The sequence below is a fragment of the Notolepis coatsorum genome, assembly GCF_963971535.1.
Source record: "Notolepis coatsorum genome assembly, chromosome: 17".
In the NCBI taxonomy this organism is placed as follows: Eukaryota; Metazoa; Chordata; class Actinopteri; order Aulopiformes; family Paralepididae; genus Notolepis; species Notolepis coatsorum.
This window is the reverse complement of record NC_140181.1, coordinates 94,174,707-94,186,371: the sequence shown is the minus strand read 5'-3', so window position 1 is coordinate 94,186,371 and position 11,665 is coordinate 94,174,707. Positions and strand designations below refer to the sequence as shown.

Sequence of the window (11,665 nt, the reverse complement as noted above, 5' to 3'; positions counted from 1 at the left end):
TGTATTAATGGTATAATAAAGCAACATTTCAGGAAAAACATGTAGGGCTCTGTGGAGGATTAATATACTGTCCTCTCCCTCAGTTGTGGTCTTTTACCCTTCCCCCCCTTCTCCCAAATCTACATTTTATGGTGTGTGTCCCCCCCCTGACTATAAAGAAGCCCCTCTCTCCCTCATTCTCTCTCTTACTTCCTCGTGTCAAAGCTGGTCACAGGGTGAGGGCCATCCAGCCATATTCTCTTTGTATAGTATTGATCTTTCTGAGTTAATAAATCGTATTAACCCGATCCATTCGACTGAGTAAGTTATTAATGTTTCCCACAGCTCATTACATATCCTTTCTCCTGAAGGTATGACAAGTAAAAGGAGGCGGATCCATCCTCCAGACCACATCTCCTCATATAAGACGTTTCTCCACACTGCCTCGAGACTACGCTTGCAGCATGACTCTGCTCATCCATGTCCTGGCTTGTGCCTTCGGAGTGGGCTCCTGGGTGGCGGTGAACGGGGTGTGGGTGGAGCTCCCCCTTATCGTCAACAAGCTACCGGAGGCCTGGCAACTTCCCTCTTACCTGACCGTCATCATCCAGATGGCTAACGTGGGGCCCCTGCTCGTTATTCTCATGCACAAACTGTGCCCCGGCCGCCTGAGGGAGAACATCGTGATCAACGGCGTCCTGACCGTCGGCGTCCTGTCCTGCATCCTGCTCGCCGTCTTCTGGGACGAGACCACAGTGGTGGCCGGGGCGCCGCACAGCACTGCCTTCCTCGTAATCACCTTCTTCCTGTCTCTGGTGGACTGCACCTCCTCCGTCACCTTCCTCCCTTTCATGACGCAGCTCCCGGCCAGGTATATCACCACCTACTTCATCGGCGAGGGACTGAGCGGCCTCCTCCCCGCCCTGGTGGCCTTGACGCAGGGCGTGGGCATTGCCAGGTGCGTGAACGCCTCTCAGCCGTCCGGGAACCACACCGCCGGAGGCGAGGACTCGTTACAGACCGAGTATCTTCCGCCCAATTTCTCCGTCGAGGTCTTTTTCTCTTTCCTAGCGACTATGATGCTTGTGAGCCTGGTCGCTTTTAACGCGCTGAACCGCCTCCCGACCTTTGAGTCGTCCACCGAGAACCTGGTGCAAGACGCCACGGCGTCCGTGTCCTCCGGGCTGGACAACCCGGCGTTGGTGATGGACTACGAGGGCACGAGACCCAACAGTAAGGAGACGGGAGAGAGCGGAGCCCCGCTGGCCAAAACCAAACACTCTGTGAACCAACTGGCCTTCATCTACTTCCTGGTGGTGTGGGTCAATGGTGCGACCAATGGCGTGCTTCCTTCTGTGCAAACGTACTCCTGTATGCCCTATGGGAACCTGGCCTATCACCTGTCTGCCACGCTGGCATCTGTGGCCAACCCTTTGGCATGCATCGTTGCCATGTTCTATCCAAAAAGGTAAAAACAGTCTTGGTATATACATACCCTCTTCTTCTCTGTGCATGTGTAACGGACATCCTACAGTCACGATGGACAGTGTTGTGAAGTGACTGTGGACGGCAGCGGTACTGCAAGTAAAACTCACTTAGAAGTGAATTCACCTCTTGGTATAGTGGTCTGTGATGCCGCCCCCGGCGCGGGAGACCGGGGTTCAACTCCCACTCGGGGCATGTCAAATAAGACCAGTTACAGTGGTGCCGTGACCCGGATGCCCTGGGTGGTGTGAGTTTAGGGGGGTGAGTGTAACGGAGGTACCGTGTGTCTATCCTACAGTCACGATGGACAGTGTTGTGAAGTGACTGTGGACGGCAGCGGTACTGCAAGTAAAACTCACTCCCCAGAGGAATCCAGACCCATTACTTAGAAGGGAATTCACCTCTTGGTATAGTGGTCTGTGATGCCGCCCGCGGCGCGGGAGACCGGGGTTCAACTCCCACTCGGGGCATGTAAAATAAGACCGGTTACACATGCATTAGGCTTAAGGAACAGCCGCACCGTTAGCCTAGCTTAGCGTCATTCACTGGAAGTAGGTGTGCCAGTGTAGCCTAGTTCCCAACAGTCACCAAATACACTCCAAATACAACTCCAAAACTTTCCTGTAAACATGTTGTGACCTGTGTATTTACCATGTGGAGGCTACACTGGCACACCTACTTCCAGTGAATGACGCTAAGCTAGGCTAACGGTGCGGCTGTTCCCTAAGCCTAATGCATGCACAGAGAAGAAAAGGGTATGTATCTGCTTGTCTAACTCCAGGGGAGATGGCAAATAAGCTAATTTCCCAAAAAGTTGGCGTGTTCCTTTAAACTAGATGGAAAAAAGGCGTTATGGGTAATCTTCCAGGTTTATAACATACAGTACAGTAGGTGGACCTGCAGTTGATCTGTGGCAGTGTTCCCTTCCAACAATTACCATTCACTTTTATCTTCACATGGAATTGCTTCTTTTGAGATATGCGAATGACTAAACCATTATATTTCGTGTTCTGCATTATTTCCAGGTCTCTCGTCTTATTAGGTGTCCTGAGCCTCGTGGGGACAGGTTTTGGCAGCTATAACATGGCTATGGCAGCTATGAGTCCATGCCCTCTATTACATAATTCTGCACTGGGAGAGGCTATCATTGTAAGTGATGCACGTGTGCTGACATTATTACGTCGATAAGATCATGGCATATACAGAGTTGACACAGATACGCTAGGATGGGCACCGCTCCAAGTGGCTCTGTCGAGGATATGCTTGTGGCAAAGGCCAACTCCTCTATTATAGAAGATGTAATTGTTGAGTAACTGAGATATTAGTTATCATCACATTAGTCTGTCACTGACATAAGAATGTTTGGAAATGATATTGCACAAATGTTTTCATGTTTTGCTTTTCACGACTGGAATAGAATATAAGAATAGAATCTGCACAGATTATTAGAATGCTCCCATCCCCATTTATTCAATTCACCTATATCAAGCCCCGGCCTCTTTTCTCGATCCTCCAATAACAACTGTTGCTAGGAAGGAAGCAATGGTTGTGATTGGAGGATCAGGAAAAAGGGGCAGGGCTTGCGATAGGCCAATTGGTGTTTTCGACCAAACGTTGATAAATGGTGATGGGAGGTCTTGCGGACTCTGTTTTCATTTGACTCTTTCTTCTGTCCTGTTTTGCGTTCCAGTCTTAGTTCAATGTCTTATGATCTTCCAGTTGAAGTACTGAGTAAACCCTACTATAGTACTACCCTACTAACAATATAAAAGAAGGAAGGGTCATCACGTCACTGTGTAGCGCGTGGACCACACTGGTGCCAAGTGTGGAAACCTTCAGTTCACCCAACATTGAATGGAATCAGCCATCTCCTCGTTTATCGCTTAAACAGGTTATTACCTCGGGTGGCAGAATCATCGGTAATTTGTTAACTAGCTAACATTTGATATATTGGTGTGTATGTATATTTCCTCAGATAGCTTGTATATTTAAATTTTTTAAATATGCTTCAATAGAACTGCTGAGCATAGAACGCTGGTTTTCTGACGTGATGACCCTTCCTTCTTTCATAGTTTCCTTGCTACAGGATTGCTCTTCTCCCCCCCCACCCCCCCAGGTGCTGTCATGGGTCCTGTTCAACGGAACCCTGTCCTACGTCAAGGTGATGGTGGGCATCATCCTGAGGGACAGGAGTCACAGCGCCCTGCTGTGGTGTGGAGCTGCAGTGCAGGTGGGCTCCCTGGTGGGTTCGCTCACCATGTTCCCATTGGTCAGCGTGTACAACCTGTTTCAAGCAGGAGACTTCTGCAACACCAACTGTCTTTTATAAGCGTTCATCTGAGGAGATTCAGAACACAGTGATGGGACAAGGGCACAGAGGTGCCGTATGGACAATGGTGTGTCCAAAGCCCATCTCCAGGCTAGTTTTGGACTTTACTGTATAAATGGACTTTGTGCTGGTGGTGGTATTACCGTAATAGGTAACGTCACAGTGACCAAATGCGTCCACATTTTTATAGGATTCTATCACATTGTCATAACAATAGTGAATATAACTTACCCTGCGCCGTTTTCATTGAGGTTTCTTACAAATTAACAATGTTTTATTTGTCCTTTATATGCGGATAACATTCAAATCTTAAATTGTACCATTATGTTCCCGTTTAGACAACAAACATAATGCTAATGATGCACTTTTGTTAAGATAATTGGGTGACCATTCTCGATCACTGTACTCAGGTCCCATTAATAGTTTAAAGTGGAGATGAAGCAGTGAGCAATGTGATCCTAGTTTGTTTGTTGTGTACCTTGTGTAAGACAGGGTTCTATAATCAAATGTGAAATCTATCTTATTTGTCTGAAAAATATAATATAATATCCCTGTTTTCAACATGGGCGCCGCCATTTTGTTGCTGACGTCATGGCTGACGTCATACCGTGGCTTGGGTGTATACACTCTGGTTAGCTGCCTATATTGAATGGGTCAGTCAGCAAATAAAATGTTGCCTACAAAACAACGGGACCGCGGTGGTTCTGTTTGTATTGCTCCTGGCTGTTCAAACTAATTTTACCATGTGAGAGAGAGGAAAGTTGGTTAATTTCCACAAACTACCAGTGAAAAAAACAGTGTTGTTGACATGTTGGCTCGGGCTGCCTGCACCCAGACGGCGCGACCAGCCTGTTGGACAGGGAAGGAGGATCTGCAGCGAACACTTCATTGCCTCGGATTATGTTGTTGGGGTGGGATGTTTGTCCAGAAGACCACTAATCAGCTGAAGCCGGACGCGGTTCCCTCGGTCTTCGACAGACAGACCGGCGTTAGCTCTCGGGAGCGATCGCTAGCTAGTTGGCACCAGCCGGGGCCAGGCGTTAGCTCTCGCTAGCTAGCGTTAGCAACCGGAGCGTCGCGGAGCATTCAGCCTGCTGGCTACCTAGACCCACTTCAACCAGCGTCGCGGAGCATTCAGCCTGCTGGCTACCTAGACCCACTTCAACCAGCGTCGCGGAGCATTCAGCCTGCTGGCTACCTAGACCCACTTCAACCAGCGTCGCGGAGCATTCAGCCTGCTGGCTACCTAGACCCACTTCAACCAGCGTCGCGGAGCATTCAGCCTGCTGGCTACCTAGACCCACTTCAACCAGCGTCGCGGAGCATTCAGCCTGCTGGCTACACAAGCTGTGTAGCCAGCAGGCTGAATGCTCCGCGACGCTCCGGTTGCTAACGCTAGCTAGCGAGAGCTAACGCCGGGCCCCGAGAGCTAACGCCGGTCTGTCTGTCGAAGACCGAGGGAACCGCGTCCGGCTTCAGCTGATTAGTGGTCTTCTGGACAAACATCCCACCCCAACAACATAATCCGAGGCAATGAAGTGTTCGCTGCAGATCCTCCTTCCCTGTCCAACAGGCTGGTCGCGCCGTCTGGGTGCAGGCAGCCCGAGCCAACATGTCAACAACACTGTTTTTTTCACTGGTAGTTTGTGGAAATTAACCAACTTTCCTCTCTCTCACATGGTAAAATTAGTTTGAACAGCCAGGAGCAATACAAACAGAACCACCGCGGTCCCGTTGTTTTGTAGGCAACATTTTATTTGCTGACTGACCCATTCAATATAGGCAGCTAACCAGAGTGTATACACCCAAGCCACGGTATGACGTCAGCAACAAAATGGCCGCGCCCATAATGCTAAATGCTTCAGAAATGTACACAACAAATCGTTTTTTCTTAGAAACTGCTTATTTTTATAACGTGACTTCTTCTGTGGCTTATCTAAATACTAATGTGATGCTATGAATATGTATTTATCGCACTGCTTCATTTCCACTTTAACGCTGTTCAGATCGCGTTTTCCTGATCCGGTGCTGACCAGTGACCTGTGCTAAAGGTCTTGGGAATTGTATTCATGTTGTAGTCATAACATTTTCACCTTTTAATTTTAAACCAATGCTGCCATCTACTGACAACAGAAAGTGTTGTGTAAGGTATAGTATAACGTCAACTTGAGAGGCTACCCGCACTTCCGTAAACACCGTCGCCCAAAACACATTCTAGAGATTCCCACTTTTTACTGGTACATAGGTTCATATCTAATAGTCTTTAGATGACTAAATATAGATGAATACTCATGAAATTTGATATATATATTCTAAAATAAGTATAATTTCACTTCATCTACCTGTCGACATGAAATTCCCAAACGCTGACGGTAAAAAAAAGCCTGGATGTCGCGCAAAATGGGGCGTGAACAAATTTGGTCCCAGACAATAAGAGTGACTGAGATTGGTCTACGTTCCGTTAATACATTTCAGTATTACACGCACGCAGTAGGCCTACATGATCATGCTTTTTTATAGTTCGTAAATTGGTTTGGTTGAGGAACAGGGTGTTTTTGTAATGTGGCTCCTAAGCAGTGGTGCAGTGCTGGTATAACTCGGTATAACGGCGTTATACCTCGGTCACTGAGGCTGAAGTACGCGCAATCGCTTTTTACATGGCATTATCCAACCGGACTCCCGGAGAAGCATGCAGCTGCAGAGCCGCAGAGCCAGCGGCGCTCTCTGGGCCGCGCGCTGACGGCCGCGCTGTGAGGCAATAGTATCCAGCTGCAGGACGAGAGCAGCCAAAAAAAACTGTGCATGCGCGCGCACGCGCGTGGAGCGTTTGACCTACTGTCAATTTGCCACTGCACCACTGCTCCTAAGTTGGCCAGGTATGTGCTTCACTGGTGGAGAAATATCCTCAGACTGGTTGTGGTGGGTAATTGGGTTGGTCTGTGATATATATTTTTTTCGTCCCAGTCCGTTCCAGACTCCTCTAATTTAAAGAAGCATTTGTAAAAGCCATGCTATTGATATATTTTCTTTTGTCTTTTTTCATATTTGGCACTGAGGGAATCCCAAAATAATAATAATAATAATAATAATAATAATAATAATAATAATAATAATAATAATAATAATAATAATAATAATAATAATAATATATTTCATTTATATAGCACACTTTAAACTCAGTGAGCTCTCAAGGTGCTTCACAGCAGAAGGAAAATAAAATAAAAAATAAAATAAAAGGTTTAAAACATGAAAACATTCAAATGAATAAAATAAAAACATAAGAATAAAAAGGTTTATAAAACATAAAAACATTTCAAATGAATAAAATAAAAAACATAAAACATAAGAGCAGATAAAAAAACGAGTGGAAGGCACAGTAAAATAAATGGGTTTTAAGGCTGGCCCCCAGTGGGGAAAAGCACGGTGCCCCATGGTTGACAGTAACCCAAAGTAACTTGGTGACATTACTTGTGATACTTAGAGTAAGTTAATGAATAGAATGAATACACATACAACAGGTAACTTGTAACTGTAATGAAATACATTTATAAAATAGCCCTCCCAACCTTCCATTACGATCCTCCTGGACTAGTGTTGGTTAAGATAAGATAAGATATTTCTTTATTGATCCCCTTGATCAGGGATGCAGTGGAGGGTAAACCAACTTAAACTCAGTTTACACACCTTTTTTATTAAGCTTATATATTTACTTTCATACTTCCATTGATAGATCATAGTATAGATTCATGTGAGTTACATGAAAATATGAAATTTCTTGAGGAAATAAAACATTACTATCCTCAAAAAGATACTGTATATGTACCCCTCGCCCCTCCCTATATCATGGTCAAAACCCGCCCTCTTTTCTTCCCTCGGACAAGCAACAGTTGTGATTGTACCCCTCCCCCAGCCTTCAAAACTGCAGCTGTCACCCCAATCCTGGAAAAAAAAGTATTTCACACCAACAGATCGCACTTCGTTTCCCTGCACAACCACTCCTCTGACATATCCACAGTCACACAAGGCGTCCCTCAGGGTTCTGCACTCGGTCCGCTTCTCTTCGTATAGTCTACATTCTCCCTCTCGGTCCGATTCTCCGCCATTTCAATGCAGACTTTCACTGCTACGCCGATGACACTCAGATATACTTCAGTACCAAATTCCCCCCACAACCCAACCCTTCTCCCACACACCGACTCCTGTTTGTCTGCCATAAATGTCTGGATGCCACAAAATATCCTAAAATTCAACAGTGACCAAAGGGCAAGAAGACCCCGCCTTATCTTTCCTCCCTGCCCCACCTTTCTCATAGCACTTACGGCACAAGATCAAGCGAGCTCGTCAAACTGAACATCCCAAGATCCAAGACCACCTTCGGCCGCAACTCCTTTCACTTTGCAGTAGATTATGACTGAAACACTATTCAAGACACCCTTAAACTTACAGCTCTTACTTCACTGATTGCCTGCAAGAATATACTCAACACGGTCTTAGCTCTGTTTATTTTTTTGTACATAGGCCTGTGCATGTGTTTATTTGTTTATGTGTATGATTCTTAAAAACTCATTGACCGCCGGGGATTAGACGGGCCCCGTTCTAGCACTGCCACGCTTTAAAACATAGGAGTGTGTCACCTTGTTTGTAGAGCTATAACTATATTATATTTTATATTATAGCTATGGATACAATACTGTGGCCGATTTGACATCACCTATCTATCGTTCAATATGTGAAAAATAATAAATTTTTCCATCCATATGTTCCCGTGTTATACCGTGGTGAATATAAGTGTAGTTATAGCGTGGTCGGGGGGTGCGGGGGCCTCCCCTACGCCACTGCCTGGCACCACATACAGTATAACCACCTCCTATCCCACACCAGATCCTGGCACCGCATATAACCACCTCCTATCCCACACTAGGATCCCACACCAGATCCTAGCACCACATACAGTATAACCAGATCCTTGCACCACAATGACCACATACAGTATAACCACCTCCTATCCCACACCAGATCCTGGCACCACATACAGTATAACCACCTCCTATCCCACACCAGATCCTGGCACCACAATGACCACATACAGTATAACCACCTCCTATCCCACACCAGATCCTGGCACCACATACAGTATAACCACCTCCTATCCCACACCAGATCCTGGCACCACATACAGTATAACCACCTCCTATCCCACACCAGATCCTGGCACCACATACAGTATAATACACCCTGGTGCTCAAAGACCTCCACTAGCTCACTGCCTCCCACTGGATCAATTATAAAATCCTGGTTCTCACCTACGAAGCCCTTTTACCAACTGCCCCCCCCCACACCTCACTGACCTCCTCTCCCCCTACCAATCTTCTCGGTCCCTCGGATCCCTCTCCGGCTGCCTTATCTCAACCCCTGAGTCCAGCCTCAGCAGTTTCAGGGACAGAGCCTCCTCCAGGGTAGCCCCCATGCTGCACGCTCCGGAACTCACTAATTAAAGACATTAGGGACTTGGAGAGTCTGTGTCCATCTTCCAATCCTGCCTTAAAACCCTTTCACTACCACACTACAGAAGGTTAACCCCTTCACTACCACACTGGTAGTGAAAGGGTTAACCGTCCGTAGTGTGGTAGTGAAGGGGTTAACCGTCTGTAGTGTGGTATTGAAAGGGTTAACCGTCTGTAGTGTGGCAGTGAAAGGGTTAACCTTCTGTAGTGTGGTAGTGAAGGGGTTAACCGTCTGTAGTGTGGTATTGAAAGGGTTAACCTTCTGTAGTGTGGCAGTGAAAGGGTTAACCTTCTGTAGTGTGGTAGTGAAGGGGTTAACCGTCTGTAGTGTGGTATTGAAAGGGTTAACCGTCTGTAGTGTGGCAGTGAAAGGGTTAACCGTCTGTAGTGTGGTAGTGAAGGGGTTAACCGTCTGTAGTGTGGTATTGAAAGGGTTAACCTTCTGTAGTGTGGCAGTGAAAGGGTTAACCTTCTGTAGTGTGGTAGTGAAGGGGTTAACCATCTGTAGTGTGGTATTGAAAGGGTTAACCATCTGTAGTGTGGCAGTGAAAGGGTTAACCCTACATAGTGTGGTAGTGAAACGGTTAACCTTCTGTAGTGTGGTAGTGAAGGGGTTAACCGTCTGTAGTGTGGCAGTGAAAGGGTTAACCTTCTGTAGTGTGGTAGTGAAGAGGTTAACCGTCTGTAGTGTGGTAGTGAATGGGTTAACCATTTGGGTGTGTGGCAGTGAAAGGTTAACCATTTGGTAGTGTGGTAGTGAAGGGGTTAACCTGTAGTGTGGTAGTGAAAGGGTTAACCATTTGGTAGTGTGGCAGTGAAGGGGTTAACCTTCTGTAGTGTGGTAGTGAAGGGGTTAACCTTCTGTAGTGTGGTAGTGAAGGGGTTAACTGTCTGTAGTGTGGTATTGAAAGGGTTAACCGTCTGTAGTGTGGCAGTGAAAGGGTTAACCTTCTGTAGTGTGGTAGTGAAGGAGTTAACCTGTAGTGTGGTAGTGAAAGGGTTAACCATTTGGTAGTGTGGCAGTGAAGGGGTTAACCTTCTGTCGTGTGGTATTGAAAGGGTTAACCTTCTGTTAGTGTGGTAGTGAAAGGGTTAACCTTCTGTAGTGTGGTAGTGAAAGGGTTAACCATTTGGTAGTGAACGGGTTAACCTTCTGTAGTGTGGTAGTGAACGGGTTAACCATTTGGTAGTGTGGCAGTGAAAGGGTTCAAACCCAGCTCTTAAACCCAGTGCCTTCTCCAACCCCCCCCCCCACATCATTGAGTGTGTCTTATGTCTGTATGTTGTTTGTTTGTCTTTGTTTTGCCCTTATTGTAAAGGGCTGTGTAAATCCAATTAATTATTATTATTATTATTATAATATATTGGTAATTATTGGTGTCACTGTGATCATTACCTGGAGTTCATGTTTAATAAATTATTCATTAACCTTTACTTATCAGGTCAGACCCATTTAGATTAGAATCTCTTCTCTCTTTTCCAAGTGCCAACTGGCCAAGAACGGCAGCAGTACAGTAGTTTCATACAGTACAGTACACACACACACACACACACACACACACACACACACACACACACACACACGCACGTTAAGAACAGCTCAAAAGTGCAGGTAAGCCATGTGATCCTATTTCAATTGAAACAATTACAAACATCAATAGAGTCAGTTTCTATAGCTTTCAATTCATTAAGAATTTTGTTGAACTGCCTTTCAGCCCTGCACCACCGCAGCTTCCCTCCTTGTTAAATCATCAATCCCCTCTTCCTTTGCCATTTGAAGTTTCTGGTTTGCACTGATTTCTGATTGCACTGATTTTTTTTCTTCTTGCATATTTGACACTATGATTTTAATATCTTTATTGTCTTATTTTCATGTCATTGTAAAACATTACTGCTTCACGTGAGAACATCTAGAAAAATACAACAAACACCGATTCAGAAAAAGGAAACTACCTACTTGTATTTAATTATAAATGATTATTTAAATATTTTTTTCGTGTTGTTTGTTTTCCTAGTCTTGCATCAAATGATCAGTCTGCGGTTATGCATTGTAACACTAGATGGCGCTGGCGGCTAGTACACTACTATATAATCATGACTCTACTCTTCAAGGAGGCTACACTCCTACATCCTCCAGGCTCACAGTCAATGCAATGCTATGCTAATGATGCACCTGTCATTTTGGGGGCATTTTCTCTGCGTAGAGAGTATTACTGAAATAACATAATGAAAACATGCATTGCAAAGTGTCACCCGTGTGAATATCATTCATCAAATAGGCTAGTGACGCCTTTAGGAATACAATGGGATCCACTGCATTCTTGAATAAAAAAAATAAAGGAAATAAAAACATACTTGTCTTCTACTG

At 45.5% G+C, this 11,665-nt stretch overlaps 1 protein-coding gene across 1 annotated transcript; it reads left to right on the top strand.

The window, feature by feature from the left end:
* Window positions 1-443: 443 nt before the first annotated feature.
* slc52a3-1 (solute carrier family 52 member 3-1) lies at window positions 444-3,793 on the top strand (the record flags this gene model as incomplete). The annotated part of the gene is made up of 3 exons (XM_084333114.1): window positions 444-1,447; window positions 2,490-2,613; window positions 3,581-3,793. 3 exons carry the CDS (start codon window positions 444-446, stop codon window positions 3,791-3,793), a joined length of 1,341 nt encoding a protein of 446 aa, XP_084189240.1.
* Between the last annotated feature and the right edge of the window lie 7,872 nt (window positions 3,794-11,665).